Raw genomic sequence first — 21,052 nt, 5'->3', positions numbered from 1 at the left:
GTGTTATAACATTGGCCTTGCACTTAACCAGCCTATTTATCTCCCTGGCATTTCCTCAGTGCATTTAGAGACAGAAATCATTTCTCCTTTCAGCATGTTATCTGAGGTCACACAAGAGAATAAAACAAATGTCCCCTTGTAAGGTAACACAAACTGGAACAGACATCAGAGTGGACAGAACTATTTCTGAACACGGCCACATAGTCCCCTGTATCAGGAGATTCCAGACTCTTCTCAACAGATACTTGTACAATGTCTTTAACGTACCTGTATCTGCACAACTGCGCCAGAATCACTTAGGTAGGAAGGGGTCTCAGGAGGTCATTACTTGCAGCCTTCCAGTCATGTTCTGAGCACTTCCATGGTTGGATATATACTGGGCAACCTATTCTCATATATAACTATCCCATTGTAGAAATCTTCCTTTACATTTACTCAAAATCTCCCGTTTCAGTTTAGGACCACTCTCTCATTCTTCTGTTGTGCACCTCACAAATAAGTCTGCCTTCATCTTCTTGATAACCTCCTCATAGATTATGGAAGACTGCTATTAGGACTCCCCAAAACCTTCTGTTCTCCAGGCTGAAGAAGCCCAGTATCCTCAGCCTCTTTCGCTGGGCATGTGCTCCAGTCCCCAGCCACCTTGATGTGCCTCTGCTGAACCTGCTGCCTTGACATTCAGAGCTGCCTCCCACAGGATCCCTTCCTCTGTGAACTGGTCATTTCCAGAAAGGGCCACCAACTCTCCTCTTCTTCCTTGTCTATGTTTCCCGAAGAGCTGTTATGTCCCTATCAGATCTCCAGCCATCTGAGCTACCCCACCACTTCTCAACTATTCCAATGATTTCACAGTTCTGTGTCCATACATGGAGACCTAGCTCCTCCTGTTTCTTTCCTAGGCTGCATGCATTTGCATACAGGCACGAGACAGGTTCTCTTTTGACTAGTTTTATCTTTCCTGAGTGCTCTCTCACTCCATACTTCTGTCCCTTGAACCTATCACCCCCCTAAGAACCACTCCCTGACTTAACTATAAGCTGTCATCACCATCCTCCAATCTCACCTAGTTTAAAACCCTTCTTGAAAGGCTGGCCAGACTGTCGGGAAAGATGTTTTGTCAAACAGATCATGTCTCTCACTAGCAATTCTCATTCCTCAGAGGAACCCACAGTGCTAACAGCCAAAGCATTTCTTGTGACAACAGCTACACAGCCCACCATTAACTCACAGGTTGTGTCTGCATCTACCTTAGCACTTCCCTCTCATCTGCAGGATTGAGGAAAACACTACCTATGCTTGCACGTAGGCTCACCTTTGCCTAAAGAGCTCTGCAGACTGTCTCGATTTACTTCAGATTTCCCTTGGCAGCGTCACTGCTGTCCATCTAGATGAGCTGCAACAGGTAACAGTCCAAGTGCCAGACAAGCCTCAGCAGCCTCTCCACACCATCCTGGATCCAGGTCTTGCCAAGCCATAAAACTTGTGTGAAAGCATGTCTGGTCAGCAGATGAGCACCTTTATCTCCTGAAGTAGAACATCTCCAGTCACTGTTACCTGCTGCTTCCACCTGCTGCTAACGCTCAGATAGTTCTTCCAGAAGGAGCTTGTTCCCTGTCATTGGCTACTAGGGCATTGTACCAATCCTGTAAATTTAGATCTGAGTATGGAGAAGGAGCCTTTCTTCTGCTGCGAAGTCACAAACTTCCAGACTTTTCTTGCTTTTAACAAGAACGCATTCATCCCAAATATCTTGATTATAGGACTAGGAGCAGGAAGCCTGCTCCCATGAGGGTCACTGGGCCCAACTGGCAAGTACTTTTAACTGCAGCTGACATAAGAGACACATTATAGTCTTTAAAGATGCTGCAAAACTCAATCTCTCATCACTGTCTCCTCTTGGGATGTTCTCCCACAGCAGACAAAGTGCTGAAGTAACATAACCAGCTTTTGCTAACATGAAGAAATTTCAGATTGCAAAGTAAATCACTTCCAATGGCAAAGCTGAATAGTTCTAGCTAAATTTTGTTTATCAGGGTAGTACAGCATTTTCCCTAGAACCTCAGATACTAGGAAATATTATCATTCTTCTGCACTGATCCTTTTCTAACAGTAAGTGTATATGTAGAAAATCCATACGGCTGACACCACTGCCCTGGCAGACACAGAATTAACAGTGATCCTGTAAGGGATTGGAAAAGCCTAAGGGATTTCATAAAGGGATGGAGTTTAAGAGACAACATTTTTCAAATATAACTGAGGCCAGGATATGGATGCTTATCTTCTGCAACTTTAACTAATGCCAGTACTCAGATCTGAGCAGAAAGCACCATTTTTAAGTTTTCCTCTAAAGGAATCCATAAACCCTTCAGGCTTGGTCAACCATTAAGTATTCAGCATTCTGATTTTGGGGTGGTTTGTATTAGATAAGAATTTCTCACCTCCTATCACTTCTATTTTTTTTTGTCACTTACATTCAGTCTAGGAAAGATAATATTAATTTTCCCTGCTACATTTTTAATTGTATGAAGTAACATACTTCGCATTAGTTTTCTTTCCAGAGGAGGCTCTGTCACACGTTACAGACTTCTGATACCTGTTAGCTTCCCTACCGAACTTTCTGTAATACCAGGGAGGGAGTGAAAAAATCCTGTACCCCCAAACTACCACTGAAATCCATTTAACACTCAAAGAGAAAGTACTTAATACAAACCTTCGGTGAAATGCATTTCAAGCATGACTTCAGTGAGACAGTATCCCTTAGTGGGTAGCACAGAAACCTAGGACTTGTGGGCTAACATAATACAGCTGAAGAAAGAACTCTAAGTCAGCACTAATTTAAGGGTGATGTATAGGCATGCTGCAGTAGACATTATCCCCACAGTTTCTAGCACTAATCAAATGAGACCATTTCATTTGTTGGTAGTACAAAATCAAGAGGAAATACTGCAAGATCCAAGAAGAACAGATGAAGCCAGAATGACAAAAGAGCATTGATGAATTAGTCCTTCATAGCATAGAATTGTACCTGCTGGGAGGAGTGGAATCCTGGGGAAAATCTTCAGGGCAACAGTGGCTGCTGAAATTAAAACGTGTTTTTTACAAAACTCAACTAAAAAATTAAGATATTATAATGCACTGAGAAAAGACAATTGATGGGATCCAAGAAAAATCCAGAGGGAAAAGGAAAAAAGGGAAGAGGAAACAAGATTAGAAAGAGAAGAACAGATCTTGCTGTACGGTGATTAAACTAGTAAGAGGAATGAGCTCTGATCAGGCAATTCACAGGAAGTGTTCATATATTATCCCTCTAAGCGTCTTTAGTCCTTTGTGACGGTGGTGAGGCACTGGCACAGGTTGCCCAAAGAAGTAGTGAATGGTCCATCCCGGGCAGTGCTCAAGGCCAGGTTGGACAGGGTCTTAGACAACATAGTCTACTGTGAGGTGTCCCTGCTCATGGCAGGGTGTTGGAGCTACATGAACTTCAAGGTCCTTTCCAACCATAACTATTCTATGATTCTATGTGTAATGGCTAACCTTGAAACTTCAAAATATTGTATTACTCGCTCTAGGTATCAGGTAGTAGACAAATATTTTAAACCACAACAATATTCATAAAAATACTACAAAACCAGTCCGTAAAGTACCAGTCTATGAGACCTTCATAAAGACAAGCATATGAATAATTTTTAAAGTAGAAAAATATAGCACCTTACAGCAAGCTTATTAAATTATGTACCAAGTATTTCATCCTGACCAAATTTGGAACCCATATTAGCAGTCTTTTCAAATGCCTTTGTTTTAAAGCCATTCACAAAACAGTTGGGAATTCCTTTGCTTGCTACAAAGTCCCCATATAGGATCCAAGTCCTACCTGGAAAAACCCCCATACAAAACTAGAATGAACACACCCATGCACACACACTTCAGTTTTGCCCTGTTTAGTTGCAGAAGAAAGAGCTAATGAATGCACACTATATTCAGTGTTGTGGTCTTCCTCAGCTCACCACTACCACCAAGGCAGAAGTTTTACCCGCTTCCTATTGTTCTCAGTTTAAACATCAGCTCATACCTATAAGCAAATGTCAAGGACAAATGTTACATGTTTTGCTGATCATTTAATGTGAAACAGGCAACTTGTGCAGCAGAAGAGTTGTTTTACAGTACAGAAAATTATTAATAACATATTGCACATACAACCATCAAGTATCAGAAAGAAGCTGCAGAAAGAAGCTTGTTAAGGGTGGGGATGACAAGAAGGATTAAAGCTTCAAAGGAAACACAAATAATTGATAGGTTTGGGGGAAAAAACAGCTCTAAGATTATCTTTGTAACAGAAAACTACTTGTGGTTTCCAAGAAGCAGAAAAATAGATATTACCATATTAACAAGATGATATTACAACAGCTAAGGGCAACAACAGAGAGTAGGAACCTCATTGGAAGAGCTTTATTTACGGTCAAGATTCCCCTAGATGATATGCCATCAGCTGCTGTAGTAACTAAGTAAAAATCTGGACAAAGACTGAAAAATTCTGAGAGCAGAACCATTGAAACTTACCAAACAACAGCTACTGGTTCAGAATCACACTGGATGACTCCAGAATACACAAATACATGAGTAATCCAATTAGACGCCCTACATTATCTTCTCTTGCAGACAATCATTAACATGTGCATTGAAAAACAGCTGTGTGATTAACATATCCTGCTATAGACTATTACTTGTTTCTTAAGAATTATGAGCAGACGAAAATCTCATTTAGTAAAGACTATTCTTTTTCACTTGGCAATGATGGTTTGGTGTTTTCTTTTCCTCTGAAAGGTAAGTTGTTTTGATTTTTTTTTAAAGCGGTTTACCTGCAAGCTAACTAATTGACTTCTGAATTTATTGTACCCTGTTTGTCTTAGCAAAGCTGTAGGATGAGACCTATAAAAAGGTATTTTGCTTTATCTTCATTATAAAAAAGTAATCCGTAACTATCAGATGTGATCCTCTGCAAAGGAGTTCATGAACAATCCACATAATTCCAAATACTTTATAAAGATGATGCAGGCTGCACTTTTAACTGATACTAAATGAACTGCTCAAAAGGATATAAGTGTCTCAAAAGCTAAATATTATTTCTAATATACCATATAAACTTTGTGTATTTCATACTTCACATTTGCTAATGCTGGAATAGAAGCAATGTATAAAGAACTTACTTGTTAAGAGAAAAAAAACATTAAAATTTTCCTTTTGTAACAGTGAGAAGCAAGATAACCAGTAAATCTTCCCCAGACCAAGATATGATTAACAAAAATTCATTAAATTTGGATTACTGATATCCAGTAAAAAAAAACTTGTGGTAAACATGAAGCAACATTACTTTATAGCCACAGACCACTGGGAAACAAACCTGAGTCACTTGGACCTGAAGCTTCTTGAAGGTCACATTTAGAGTCCAGCACAAAAACACATGATGAAAATGATCATTAGCCCAGCTGGATTTTCCCAGGAAAGAAGAAAAACACAGGCTGTAATTCTTAACAGTCTGATTTTATGAACAGAAGCTGAGCTGTAACCAAATCCTCAAGGTTTCTTACCAAACAAGGAAACTAAAGCAGCTGAACTACCAACATAGCAACTTACTTTCTGAGAAGCTATTTAAATGTACTACTGAAGCCCCTTTTTGTAAGGGTTCTTATGAAGTAGTCAGGCTCCCAGAGAGGAGTGCGAATAAGTTTTTTCCACCACTCATATTTTTGACATGAGCAGTGTTCTGTCCAGCTGAAAAAGTCACCAAAAGATATATTTATCAAAGAATGAGAAGTTGTATATTTGTAAATTCCATAGACAATCATTCAGGTGACCTACAAAGAGCTCAAGGCACAGAGACACTCACTTACTTTGACAACTAGATTAAGTTCCAACAGTGCTCTTTGAGAGCAGATACCAAACAGGAACGACAGCCTTTTAGGACAATCAATATTTTAAGTACTAACTGTATGTTCATATATTTTGTTGAAATATTAAATACATGGTTAAACACCTTCCTTAGCAACTTGGACCCTTCTGCACATGAATCTACCCACAAAATATATTAATAATATAGGAAAAGGAGACATTAAAGATTATCCTCAAATTTCCAAATTGCAGAGTTATCTCATACAAGAGGCACACTCACTAAGGATTTTCTCCACTGAGTACCGGTGCAAGCCATATCTGCTTCTTACACATACGAGGTGGTATAGAACTGATTCGATAACTCATTCTCAAAGCCTCTGCAAAATTCAAGGAACTGGCTGCCAGAAGAAAACTCTGAAATTGCGGGGTTGGATTTGATCTTAAAAGTCTTTTTCAACCTAACTGATCCTATGGAACTCCCTATGATAGTATGAAATACTCATTAAATTTTACAGCCATGGACACAAAGCAAACCAAGTAAAATTGGCATAAGAGAACCGCAGCAACAGTAGAGCTTCCAGTCTTGTCCTTCCCTTTTTTATACCTGTTGCAGTGCCCCCACCTAGGAGCAGATCTCCATGCCTAGTCACTTTGTCTACATCTGTAATACAGTTCAGGTCATACTCTCTGGACCTCAAGCCAACCAGCACAGCAGTGCTCACATACATATGGATGTTCTCTCTTGCCCCCTGGACAAACCCTTCAAACTTCAGTAAGGGTTTGAAGTAAGGAGACCCTTCAAATTCCTGGCAAGCACTTACTGGCCTGTGCCCAGGCACTGTCTGTGAGAATGATAGCTGGCTCCCAATAAAACTGTTCTTTCGACCACACAAACTAATGAGCCGCACAGCCTACTGCATGGCAATATTTATGTTAATTAAGGGCCTTATTAATACTGTTACTATTACCTATGCGAGCCTGTGTTTCACCTCAGTGCAGAGCTAAGGATGTAATGGTGTTTTGTACAAAACTAAACGAGCCTCCCAGTACCCATTCAGAAAAGGACCTGAGTTTTATCCAATATACAAACCAGGAGACTGAGATCAAAAGACAATACAATTTACTTCAATGAAATGGTAGTAAAGAGCCAAGAATAAGGGACAGGACTCATTTAGCTGCTGGACTATCTATGATGTTAAATTATTAATTGCTTCTCACAGGGAAGGCAGACATGCACTCACAAGACAAGCTGTGCGCAGGGAAGAGAGTTATGAAAGTATTCACACACTCTCTCAAAAGAGTTAGCTAACTGCCAAAATATGCTGCTGTAACATATTTTCATGTTTAGGTAGCAATTCTTTTCTACATCCCAGGGCTGGAATCCTGTGTGGGGAAAACTGAACTGCTCAGTACATGTAAAAGACAGGCCTCATTAAGTCTTGGACATCTTCTCATTTCTTGGTCATAAATCCTATTACCTTGTATTACAAACTGCCATAAAACTCACAGATAAAAGATAATTTATGCTCAGTGTACAGAAGCTAATGTTTCTGTACTCCTGAGAAGCACACAACCAGAAAATGAGACAGTATGTATGTGGAACCTTAAGCCATTCATATTGAACATGACTAGAATGATAAACATGACTCTAAGGGCCTAATGCTCTTCAGCCAGGGTATATTCTAATGGTAATTGATATTACCAAAATTCCAAGCATAAAATGTACAGACTGTTGCATAAAATATCTTGCATATAAGGACTGATTACTCTTTATTTAGAATTCACGCTTTCTTTCCTCCCCCACTACAGAAAGAAGTATGATGGCTATTCAGAACAGAGAGACTTTTTTTCTTCTTTTTTTCCTTTTTTTCTTTTAATTCCAATCATCACATTAGAAAATGCTTCAGGCCAAGCATTACCTCCTGGAATTCTTACACAGTCTCCCTATTTCTGACTCTTGCTTTCGGACTTGGCACTGATTTTAACTGGGGTGGTGATCTGCTAAAGGAAATATTTTGCTTTAATGAAGACTGAGCAAAAGATGCATTTCATTTAGGTTGCTTGTCGTTAGTTTCCTTTCCCATCCAGATGACAGAAAATCTTTCACTGTCAACATAAAACTTCCGTAGTTACAAACTATGCTCTCATTGCTTACACCCTTTGTAATGGTTGGAAACCTAGCTGAGAGTTGATTACCTCTCATGACTGAGAGGCATAACAAAGTATGCTTTTTGTCACAGTGCATTCAGCATAGTATACATATTTATATTCATCGTGACTGTATGTCGGAAAGAGACAGGAAAACAGAGGTGTGCAGCTGTTCTATGACACTTGGCTGCACTGGGGCCCTGGACAATGCTCTCAGGATGGACAATGGTGAGATCATGAGACACTGCACAGCCCCATGAGTAAACAATCAGAGATCTGGCATAAAGCTGGTTGTGTTTCTAAGGGTATAAAAGCAGGACCCTCTTGTGGCCATGAGAAAAGCCTTACCTACAGGTGGATGCACCACATAGGGACTTTCCCAGTTACCGGAGACTCCTGGCACTGGCTGCAATGGGGCTTCCCAGCTGCAAGTGTGGGCCTGGATGATGCTTCAGTGGTAATCAGTGATGTATTTCTTCTTAATCTCTGTTCTCTCTACACAGTAATGATTTAACGCATTCATAACTTTCTTTGGTATTTCACTTATATACCTCTATCTCTGATTTGCTTTATTGTACTTATTCACTATATATAGAGAGATGTTTACTTCATTCACATTAGTGTGCTTGCTTTACTGTGCTTATTGGCTTTAGTGTGCTCATATAATAAACTGTGCATGTTACACAGCTAGTGTGTGGTCACTTTGTGGTGCACCCTGCCTGTCAGCAAAACACCCTCCCACAGGAGCAACCTGTTTCACACCTACTTTTTTTTTTTTAATACTTGTTAAGTAATTTGACCAATATTGGAATTCATTTATCTAAATTTAGATAACTACAATGTATTTCTATCGCAATCCCAGCCAACCACACAGTCTCTCCACAGACACAAGTATTTAAGGGGTGTAATAATTCCCACCTTTTTTCTCTCCATCTCTTAGTATAGTTCATCCTTATAGGTCAGAAATGAATATAGAAATTTACTTCCTTCTAGTTTTCTTCACTTTCCATGCCAAAACATATTTCCCAGTATCTTTCAAAAACTTGCACTGTCTGCATCTATTTTCCAAGAAATGCCTTAGTACTCAACATGCCGTTCATTCAGTACTTGGATAACTGTAGTGACTGATGAAAAAAGGACTTGCTTTACCTGGTCCTCCTTGGTTGGTAGGCTGCAATGGATCCGAAATCAGGCACTGTCCTTACTGTCTTCCTCTATCACCCCAAATACTTTCAGCAAGTCTACAAGCCTGTTTCCTACAACAATGTGGACCTTTTACAAGTGTGTTAAAACCGGATTTCTTCTGCTGCATCCCTCTATATCAACATTGTAGTAATGTAAAATAGCTCTCTTTCAAAGCAACTGCTTATTAGATTTTCTGGTGTACTTAGAAACCCACTCAAACTGTCCCCATCTTAGTTTCTGCATTAGTACCAAAAACTTTAGCAGCTTGAGTTGCTATTCTCCTTTGTATCCTTCCTAGGGCTTTCATGGGATTAGCAGTTTATCTGCTCTGTGCAAATATTTTAGCCTCTGCCTAGGCACACATCATAGAGAACCAATAATACTCTTTCACTATAGAAAATGGAGGGCTAATGTTATTTTGAAGCAAAACTATGGTTATATTTTGCTCACATATTTTATGCAAAGAATAAAAAAATGATCGAATTCTTCTTTCCCCAAGTGAGAAAAGTTTCAGATCTACATTTTAGAGTAGAAGAAACATGCTCTTAACTTCATCATTTGTATTAGCATTTGAATCTCAAAACCTTGCTTCATTGGTTGCACAGTTTCCAGACTTGCATTTCAAAAAGTCAGTGGGTCTCTCACCGTGTTCAGCTCCCTCCTACCTTGATTTTAGATTACAAAGGGGAGAGAGGAAAAAGAGAGAATATCTTGTTCGTAGCTGTTTGTAGGAGAAAAACACCACACTGATGTCCACATAAAGAGTACTTTCAAGCTTAGGATCCTCAATTCTTTCTGGGTATGAAATACTCACTTGATTTTTACCTAAACTATGCAGGAACAATGTTATTATCTGGAGGTATCATGACAGTTGACTGAAGATGCTGACAGTGACAAGTTTAAACCAACAACAAAAAGCAATTTTGTGTCAAAGTTGGCATTAAGATTGTTGAAACAGTCTGCCCCCTTTATCTTCCCCTTATTTCCGTACACTAGAAAGAGCCTGAGGCTACAGAAGTTGGTTACTGGCAATGCAGAACGCCAGCCAGGAACGGCAGGGAAAATTAATACTCTGGGGAACATTCCCCATCAACAGTAAAGTATTAAATGCTTCTCATACAGCATTATTAAAACCAGAAACTAAAGAAGTTTCCAGCAAGCCCAAACAATTAGCAACCTCCCGTTCCTATTTCAATGCACAAATCATATCTTTTTTTTTTCCAAGTCACAAAGGATTGAATTATTCATTCAAGACTCTTCTGAAAGCAACTTTAGGCATGGCATTATAAAGCCTCTTATGGAAAAGATGAATGAAAAGAGTTAAGTCTTTCCAATTCAAGTGAATTGTAAGCTAAATTGGCGAATCACCATCTTGTTTTATTTTTTCAGTATCTTCTTAAAAACATTCTAAAATTATTTCACAGTCGTCAGTGGAGTTCTGCACCCACAAATCAATCACAAGCGAGTTACTCTTCACTTTCAGATTTTAACCACAGTTATCCTTAAGTCTTCTTTCTCCCTCACTCTGCTGCCTCTATCCATTTTGTGCAAGTAATGATCAGAGCCACTCCTCGTCTTGCTGCTAAATGAGCTCCTGTATCTACCATCTTTCCTGCAGACGCAGTGCTTCAAAGCTGTTAATACACCATCTGCCCCCTTGGATTAATATCTATAATCTCACAGAACCTTATTAATGCTTTTCTCAAATTACAATGAGGTGTGGTGCAGGGTCTTGTCAAATTTATCAGTGAATATTATTTGTTTTAATGAAATAACCTTTTCAAGATAAAATGAGAAAGTTAGTTAAGCTTCCAGAAACCCTGACATCAGGAAAAGATGCTTACAAATAAGCAAATGAATCACTGTTAGAAAAGACTCTTTGATGCTTAGATTTGCCTCTAAATTAAATCTTAAAAGGAGAAGCCCAGCAAGATCTTTTGCGTGTGTTGTTTTATGAATCAATAAATGGAATAACAGACCTGAAAACCCACAAAAATAACACATCTTAAATGAATTCCCTTGTTGATGCTAGCTGGATTACCATCATAATGAACTGCACCACTCGGACCACATAAGATCTCTGCCTAAGTTTGTCAGGAATTCCCTCGTATCTTCCTCTTACATCTTTCTTTTGTTACTCTTACTTCAGACATCCCTACTGCTACTCAACATTGCTACTCAACATGCAAAAGTACTGTGTGCTAAATTTAAACTTACTGGAATCTAATTTAAAAGTTTTGGGTTTTGTTTTTCATTTATAATCAAAATCCTGTATTTACCCAAACTGAGGTTTCATACTTTCTGGATTTCTTGTTCCTCCCGTTTTAAACAAATCTCTCTTGAACAAATTAAACACAATGCTTTTCAAGGCAAGAATGCAGAGCCCATCATTTGCTGTCCACTTCCCTGCAATATTTTCTGTATTTACGCTCTGACCCTAGAGAATACAATTAAGTAAATGAGCATTTAATGGTGTAAGACCTACAGGGTTAGCATAGGTGGAGGGTCAGTTTTATTATGAAGTAGCTTTTCATAACACTTACCGGTTGAAGCAGGTAAATCAGTGAGCACTCCTGGATAACTATCACTGGCAAAGGCGTGATTTTTGTTGCATGAAAAAGCGTTTCCACTGATGCCATTATTTGGTCAAAGCGTCCTCCAAGTCCACCCAAAGTCACAATCACATCGATCTAAAAGATAAAACACGAACATTCACTGACAAAACTTTCAGGAGTGATCTCTAAACCCTGAAAATCAACAATAAAATCACTTTGGGGAAAAGAGTAAGAAAAAAATAACTACTGGCTTTACAAAAGCAGATGTCAAATACAGTTATTTACTCCCATTACTGATAAATACCATTATGTGAGTTCTGAGGCTGAGTATTAAAGCTCGGTAAATTCATGGCCAACATGTGGTGCTTTTATAAAGTACATAACTGTTCTCTCTAAAATAGAAGCCAGTCTTTGCATGCACTTAACTGTCTGCCCTGATTATGTAGAGCCTATGATACATCACTCCACACCTAAGCTCTCAAATACCTGTGGTGTATCTGAGCCTTAGTATCCCCAGATCTTAACATCATTTCTGTATTGTCACTGCTTACAAAGCGAACAAAGGAAATTTCAGATCAGGGCCATTATATGCCGTTCTCCTCACAGCATTTTAATGTGCAAGCACTTCCACTCACAGGCTGGCTCTACTAAAGACTAAAAGTACTACTGAAGTAGGAGGTTCCACTCCAAGCAACTGGAACATCATCTCTACCTGACTACTTGCACGAGGCCAAGGGGTAGGACTACTGCTGCTTCATTTCCCTTATCAAGACTCTGCACACTTTATTTCCTATAAGCAGAAAGGGAGTATTTAAAAGCCTTGATTAAGAGTTTTTGGGTCCTCAGATAAAAGGTCACTGAGGGCAAAGTATTATTATTATTACTACTTTCATAATGTGAATCAGTTATGTTCAGTAATTGTGTTTTAAAAAGCTACCACTGACTAAGCCATATCTAGAGCCCTAACACATTGCAGCTCTAAAGTCTTTAGAAGCTGCCTTGACAATGGCCATCTGGTGAAGTTTCCAACTTTATGGGGCTTAAGTCTATGGCTACTGTGATTACATGAAGTTTTACTCAACCCAGGAGCCACATAATGGTGCTCTGTGTATCTGCAATGATAAATTAATAGCATCAGCTTCTATTTTTATTACCAGGGCTAGAGCTTTATGATTCTGTTGAATATTGGTTTGCATGAAAATTAACCTCTCTTCCTTTTTGTGAAGAATTACACCATCTTTCTCAGTACCACCAGGAAAATACTTGAGAAACCAGAATGGATCAACATAACACATTGTATTAGCAGCAAACACTAAAACAAAAAAAAACCTGTTCTTGTACTGCAAACAGCATGTATTTTCTGTGCAGCTTACAGATGACACAGACCTAACATGCAACCAACAGAATACAAATGGTAGGAATACATATCCTTAAACAGAAGACAAAACAGCAAAAGCAAAAAAAGCATGTGTTCCCAGCTAAACCATAATACATTACCTGTTTTATTGATTCCAATGTAGAAACAAACTGCTTTTGTTTGACTGGTGATGATGGTGATTTAAAAGGATGAATAAATTCTTGAAAATACTATTAAAAAGTCCCACCAACACCAGTTCCCTACCAGACAATCAGCAGTAAAAATGCCCCCAACCCCAACAGAGGCCATGGGGAAAATCTGCTACGTTAATGTGGAACCACAGTGAAGTTAAAGTAGCTTTGCAAAGGCTCAGAATCCACATGTATGTTGTTTTTCTTGTGAGCAATGAGACTTAAGCTTAAATATTAACCTAGCCCAATCTTCAAAAAGCTGAGCAACTACTGTATAATTTCCTAGTATGCATGTCTCACCACACATGAACTTGTTTGTTTTGGCTTTGACATTTGCTACAGTTTAAAAGGTAAGGATGAAGGAAACACAGAACTCTGCCTGATCTGTAATTAAAATGGTGCAATAACATTCTGAGTGTGTCTTATTTTCCTTATAAAACTGCCAGTATGTCAGAAAAATCCTGTTCTGTTATTCACACGGGTACTTATTGAGAAGTACAGGACCTATCTCAAACAATGAAGTGTTCAGTGACTGCAGTTTTTTCTGATAGATTGCCACAGTACTGCGTGTTGAAGAAAAGTCCTACTCCTTATTCAACAGCAACAGGGAAGTGAGTTGTTTTCCAAAAGTAAGAAAATAAAATCAACCTAGCACAGAGTAGATCTATTGAAAAGGTATTCATAGAGCAGAGGTTTGGGGTTGTGGTGTGTTGGAAGAAAACTAATAAAAGTATCTGAGGAGGGAATGTAGTATTATTTAGGGTTTGCATGGATTGTGAAAATGGAAAACATGACATGTCAGGTTCACAAACAAACCCAGCTGGAGTACAAGAGAAGCAGGCAGAGAGGAAAGCTAAAATTTGGCACGTCAGGTTGACAGTCCTGCCCTTCACTCAATAGTCTTGGCAGCAGTGACAGGAATCCCGACATTGTAAGATTTTCAGACACCCTCTTTGAAGGTCTAGGTATATACACGTTGTTTATTTAACAAAAAAAAAACATAGAGAGGCTAAGGCTAACAAAAACCTTGACAACCTTTTCATCTGAAAGCTATCAGCTCCGTCAAATAACAAACACAACACAAAACCGACAAACTAACAGAAAATCAGTTCCTTCCCTGCAATCACTGCTCCTCTCACTCTGCTATGCGCTTAAGAAAACAGAAGTGCCCTGAAAGCACATACACATCTTTTGGTCATTCCAGAACCTAAGACAGAGCAAATACCAAAGCAAAGGACATGTATATATTCCCACACTACAGAGCGCAAAACCCATTTGTTTTTCTACTATGATTTCCTGTATAACACAAACTACAGAATTACAGTGCTACAGCTAATCAGCCCAGCAGGTAGCATTTGACTAACACACTGTACTTCAATTGAAATGTCTATGCTAACTTAAATGTCCTGTCATCAGTGCCTTTACACAATTTGTTTTCACGCAGTGTCACTCATATCCTGAAAAAAAAGGTTATAAAATCCTAAATAACTACAAAGAATAGCTTGGATCATTGCAAGCACATGTAAAGGGCAACATATTCTCTTAGACTATCTATATATAACTTGACTTAAACATATTGCACAGCATCTTTAATAGCTATCAAGCTTTAATTTAGAAAGAGCTGAAGATTTAAGAGCGGAATTCAGTCATCTTTAAATGATACACTTATGCATTACAATCTCCTGAAAGAGTTTTAGGAGTCACTACCGAACAGCAGGGCTGTTTGGAAGGAGAAGGGAAGCATAAAAAAAGACACTGTGATGGCAATTCAGTGATGTATTTTTTCCTTCTCCTCTAATCTATAATTTAGAGAGTGCAGTAACCAAGGGGAGCTGATGAGCATCACATCAGAATGAAGTTGTTTAGGTTCCTGCTTCTGCTCTCACAGAGACTACTGAAATAGACAACTTGCTGTAAAATGTTCGCAGGCTTGCTAAATGCTATCCTTCTCCCAAAACTGGTCCATGTGGCACTCCTTCTTCTGGCATGCATGGCTTAAATACAAAGAAGATTTCCAGTATAGGAATGAGGAAGGTTTATTTAAGGAGAATGGTGAAAGGACACAGGAAGCTGGGAACTGCCTGGGATGAGTGAAAACACTGCAGGATCTAGCATTGTAATGTCAGCAACACGATGACATCTAAGAGCAAAGTCCAAGGCTGGAACTGACAGCAAAGTATGTCCATTCTTTTCAAACCTGGTAAGAAATCCTTTCCCCAGGGTGTGGGTAAGGCTCTGGACAGACAAGTTGAAGGACTTTCTTCCACATTAGCGTGGTTTCAGCCAGAAAACTTGCAAACAAATATGCCTAAGTGTCAGGTGGGTAGGTTAAAGGGAACGCATGTACTGACAACAACTAGCATTACTGGATGAACTGTGAAAAAGACCTTCCCTAAAGCAAAAAGGGAAGGCAACAGTAATCAAGGTGCTGTAAAAGCTCTGGAGCCATGAACAAACCCGCCCTCCCTGTCAGACCATCCGCTGCTAATACCTAAGATATGCCAATTACAGATCAGATGTTGTATCTGCTTTGACCATAGCTTCCTTTCATCACTTTCTCACTTCACTGGTATCTTTTCACCTTTCACCGCCTTTCTGAATTTCCTACCATTCACAGGCCTATTCCTTTAATTTAAAGTTTTAGGGAAATACGATATAGAAAATACAATTACTGTAGTAACATGCACTGAAGTGTATTAGATGCTGAGATACATATATATTGAAGTATATGCTGAAAAACAATTAAGCAGTAGTGTGAATGCTATAATTATTACTGCTTTATCACTTTGACACTTCATCAATTTTGACTAGTTTACAAGAAAAGCATTTTTTCCTTCAGAAGGCAATTTCATCCACTCAAGATGTGGTTTGAAAATCTGGACATATCCTTTCTGGTCTCTGCCTTAGCTTCACTACTGAACACTTTAAAATACAGCAGCACTTTCCTTGATAACAAATGAGCCAGATCAGATTTCAGCTCACTCTCTCATAGTTGTATTAAGAGCTCTTGTGCTGGCCAGGTCACAGTCATTTTTTTGTATCATCCACAAAATAGCAGTGTAAATTTAATGAACTATTAAAATCCCACAACCCAACAATAAATATATAGCACAATATTGTCCATTTGAGTTGATTATACTGGTCTGCTAGCTCAGGGTTTTATGTAAAAGGTATGGCATTCACTTCCTACAGGAAGGATATGCCCAGCCACACAGCAGCATCTGAACTTTGCTCAGGTAGAACCCTCTTTAGCCAGAATTCACTCCTGGCTTCAGTCTTCTATCTCTTCACAGGAACAAGAGCTCTCAGCTAAAGGCTGCCATTCTGTCCATGCACCTGAGCTGATAACTTTCAATCAGCTTCCTTGTCACTTCACTGATTCCACTAATCTTTACATTGTACCAGCTCTACAAAATCCACGTGAACTGCTCAACCCCAAGCAATCTGGATTTGACTGTCTGGTCTTGTGCTGAATATTCCTAGATGGCCTTGATCAAACAGGACTCCGTGGGCTTCAGAGTAGGGACAGCAATAACTCCCACTCTACTACAGCCAATCAGCTGGAGCACAGCTCTACAACTGATGCTGCATCTGAGATCAGGGTAATTAGAATTCCTTATTGACTCAAATTTTCTGGGTAAAGGGCTTGTCCCTACTCCAGACTGCTACCATGCTGTTGTGAGTAGGCAGAAGTGCACTAAAACAAGTCTCAAGAGCAATCTGTCCACTGAGGCTTTGGAGAAAAATATGTGCTGGTTTTGACCCAAACACATATTTTGCACATGAACAAGGATTCCAGAGCAATCAATCGTGTCTTCTGAAAAATCATAAAATCTTTATGTCTTTTAAAACAATTTGAAAAGACATTGACAAGCATCAGGCTAACCTCTGTTCCCACAGCTGAACCACTGTAATCCACAGTATGTACTGCAGTATCATGCTTATGGAAATGTAAAACCGATTACTGTAAACTATCATACCCCTAAGAAAGCAAGCCCAGTATTTCTGTTAGCAGTAATGCAAGAGGCCCTCAAACGATTATGCTAAAATGGTCTAGAGAATCTCTTTCATGGTCTCATATCCACTCACATCTAGTGCCAAAAGCTGTGTTTGGCACATGCTGTGTTTTTAATTTCTTCACATACTGCCGCCAGCAGTTAAAAAAGGGGGAAAACTAACTATAAAATCCCATCAATGAACAACTCAAAGGAGGGAAAAAAATGATCCTACATTCTTCAAGAGAATGTGTTCGTTGTGAGCTTTCCATTTCACATTTCACTGAACTCTGTCAGACTTTAGTGGAATAGCTTCCTTCCCCTCCCTCCATCAGATTTCCATGTTGTCACAAAGTGGGACAACACAACTACAACCCTACCACATCCCTTCCAGCAGGACCCCAGTCATCCCACACTCCTCAACCACAGCTAACCTGCAGCCTGTGCTAAAGGTTAAACCAGTTCCGCAGGCGCAGCAGGTGGTAAGGGTACTGCACAGAGAAGCTTTTGGCTGTGAAGACTCTCCCTAAAAGCCTCTGTTATTCCCCCAGAGGGATACAGATCACGATCCAGATGAGGCAGCCTTACCTGGACCACAGCTCCTGCTGCAGCATGCCAGCAGAGATGTTCTTGTACAGGAAAGTCTCCATACCTGATGGATCAGTTTTGCCTGCTAGCCCGCAGTGAGGATACATATCCCACGACATGTATCAATGAGACCCTGCATGTCTGCATGGCTCCATGAGCCCTGACAACTCCTCTTTGATTTCCTATACAGTCCTATGGTGGGTTCACCTCAGCTGGCAGGCAGGCACCCACCCCAGCTCTTCCTTCCCTTTCCTCAACAGGACAGTGGGAGAAGAAAGATGAAAAAGCTCATGGGTCACAACAAGGCCAGGAAGATTGTCAATTACCAGGTGCCATCAAAAGTAAAACAGATTGAACTTGACAAAATTAATTTATCACCAATTAAAAATCAAGTTTGAGAGGGAAAAATAGAAGACAAAACTAAAGCCATCTTTCAACCACTCCTTTTTTTCCAGGCCCAACTTCATTCCTAGCTCCTGTATCTCGTCCCTCCATAAGCAGCATAAAGGAATGGGGGACCGTGACCAGTTCGCACCCGCTCCTCTCTGCCTCGCCTTCCTTATCGTGTTCTTCCCCTGCTACAATGTGATGTCTTTCCCGTGGGGTACAATCCTTCAGGAGCAAACTGTTCCAACGTGGGTCTCCCACAGGCTGTAGCTCCTGCCACAAGCGTGGTCCTGCGTGGCCTCCCCTCCACAGGCTGCAGCTTCCTTCGAGGCACATCGACCTTTGGCTGCGTACCTGCTCCATCTCTGGCTCCGCGCAGGCCGCAGCTCCCTCAGGAGCTCTCCACTCGCGACCTCCAGAGGGGAGTCTCCGTGGAACCGCTGCGGGGGGCGGCGGGAGCCCCTCCTGCCGCTCTGCCCTCGGGGCTGGCCGGGCCGCTCCTCGCCCTTCTCCCCTCAGCGCTCCCCGCCGGGCAGCGCCCGCCCCTCCTCAGCCGAGGGCGCTGTGCACGAGGCGCCCGCCCGCGGCCGAGGGGCTGCGCTGTTTCCCGCCGTGGGGCCGCTGGAACCGGCTGGAACCGGACTGGACTCACCTCACCTCACCTCACCTCACCTCACCTCACCTCTGAGAGGTGAGATCTTTTCCTGTGGCTTTCTAAACCAGATGTGTCTTTTCTTTGAAATTAACCTTCATCCTATTTTTATTACAATTTTGTCAAGTTCAGCTATCAGATTTTAAGGAAGGAATCACAGGGAAAACATTCGGCACAAAATGGTGTAGTGTGAGGCATCCCTGCCCATGGCAGGGGCTTGGAACTAGATGATCTTAAAGCCCTTTCCAGTGCAAACCATTCTGCGATTCTATGATAATACAGAAAATGGAAAAATCTTCATTTGCATTAAAGGGTGATGCTGGTTGTTTATTTACTTCATCTGGTAAGAATTAATGGCTCAGGCGCTTCCCCTGCATATCTTAACATTTAGCAATGAAGTCTGTATAACAGATGCCACAATTAACAGGGAGCTGCGGGGCATCCTCCTGCTCTGGCAGCAGCACTGCAGAGGACATAATGACAGGAGGCAGTTGTGCCTAACCAGGGCGAGATGTTAGCTCTGCTATTTAAAAAGTTTAAACTTGAGTTCACACAGGTCTGAAGATCTCCCAATAGGTCCCAACAGAACAGTAATATTTTCAGCTGGTCTGAACATTAATCTTCATGACGAACAAGGGGATAATAGCCTGTCCTATTATACTCAAGGGACAGATACAAGATCTGAAACTAAAGACAGAAAATATTTCCAGTGTCTCTCAGGCCCTATTCTGCACATAGCTCCTCTTACGAGTGATTTCACTGAATACCTGGGCAGTACAGAATGAATTTCGGTTTTATTTTTCCATGCAGATTTGCAGAAAGAAGTTTTGAATTTGTTTCTAAGAGGCTGGAGATATTCTCATGTTGAAGGAAGTGGGTTAGGATCTTAGAAGTCCATATTCCTTTTCAGAGTAGGTTCAGTATTTATAGCAGGTAAGCTAAACACAGCCTGAATAATGTCAGACTACACCCATTACAATATCTCTTTTATTTTTCTGCACTGCCCGCTAGACCCTATAAATTTAGCCATGCGCTTAAAAAGAAATGAAGCATGATTTCTTAAACTGGAGGCGCTTGTGAAGCTGTAAACATTTTATGCACACATTTAATCTGCACAAAATACTGAGCTTTAATTGTTCAGTACTTAGTTATGTAGTTGTTTAAAAGGGAAGCTCAATGGGTTCTTTAGGCAAGCTGAAGAGACCATCCCCCTTGAGTCTCCTCCTTAGCAGTGTCAAAAAGTAGCTGATTAAAAAGAGTGTGAGCATCCGAACTGGCAAAGTCTAGCTGACAGTGCAGCTCTGCTATGAAGACCTATCAGTCCCCACCTCTGCTGAGCTTGTGCTACTGACTTTTCAACAGTGGGAATACTCTGAAAAGGAAAATTGACATCCAAGATCCCAACCAACTTCCAACAAACAGAAATCAATGCACTGTCCAGAAATCCCACTCTACTTCTGCTTTTTTCTTTAAATTATCTTCATAGACCCAATACAGGCCCCTGTAGGGCATAGAAGGATTACATAGGAAAATTACTCAGTATGTGACGTGCTGTGTTCTTGAAGACATCCATTTTGCATGAAATTATTCTAACACAAAGATACTCAGTGTGTCTTGATGCCCACAACTCTACTGGAGCAGGTAGACAGCCTGCTTCCCTTTCACGAAATTAGGTTGTTTCTCTTTGGGAACTGACTAGTTCTGATAGCCTATATTAGAAGAAATGTACTTTGCCATACCTGTACAATGGGAAGCCTCAAAATAATTCAACAGTAGGATAGATGGGTTAGATACTACACTCCTGGAAGGTGCATTTGGACCTTAGAGTTGAAATAGTCATCACTCAAGGATACATCTGTACACCCTATAGAGGGATTTGTTCCTGTTGAAAGTTATTATGAAATTCTACATTTTTTTAAGTGAGAATTTTCAGGAAACGTTTTAGATCCATTTGTTTCTGACAAAGGTTTATGAAGAGGATTACTGTTAATAACGCATAAAAACCTTTTGATACAGCACTTGACAGTTTAGAAACCTTTTCATTACACATATTTAACTTCCCCTAAAATAAATCTCATTTGCATTGTCTGTTCTCTTCCTGTGAGGCA

The 21,052-nt window shown here is 40.3% G+C and overlaps 1 protein-coding gene across 7 annotated transcripts in view; it reads right to left on the bottom strand.

Moving 5' to 3' along the window:
- The window catches only part of TPK1 (thiamin pyrophosphokinase 1), a 284,460-nt gene that overhangs the window by 89,124 nt on the left and 174,284 nt on the right, over window positions 1-21,052 (bottom strand). For 6 of the 7 annotated variants that reach the window (XR_009966076.1, XM_062625397.1, XM_062625399.1 and 3 more), the window contains one exon: window positions 11,763-11,909. The exons of the other annotated variant lie outside the window; for it this stretch is intronic. Coding sequence is in view for 5 of the 6 variants with exons in the window: in XM_062625397.1 (XP_062481381.1) it covers window positions 11,763-11,909 (147 nt within the window). In the remaining variant the exon portion in view is untranslated. The remainder of the gene's footprint in view (window positions 1-11,762; window positions 11,910-21,052) is intronic. 7 annotated transcript variants of the gene reach the window in all.

The sequence above is a fragment of the Pezoporus occidentalis genome, unplaced genomic scaffold (assembly GCF_034315485.1).
Source record: "Pezoporus occidentalis ecotype Australia unplaced genomic scaffold, CSIRO_AGI_Poc_V1 ctg28, whole genome shotgun sequence".
NCBI lineage: Eukaryota > Metazoa > Chordata > Aves > Psittaciformes > Psittacidae > Pezoporus > Pezoporus occidentalis.
The sequence above is the reverse complement of the archived record's forward strand: the minus strand, read 5'-3'. Positions and strand labels throughout refer to the sequence as shown.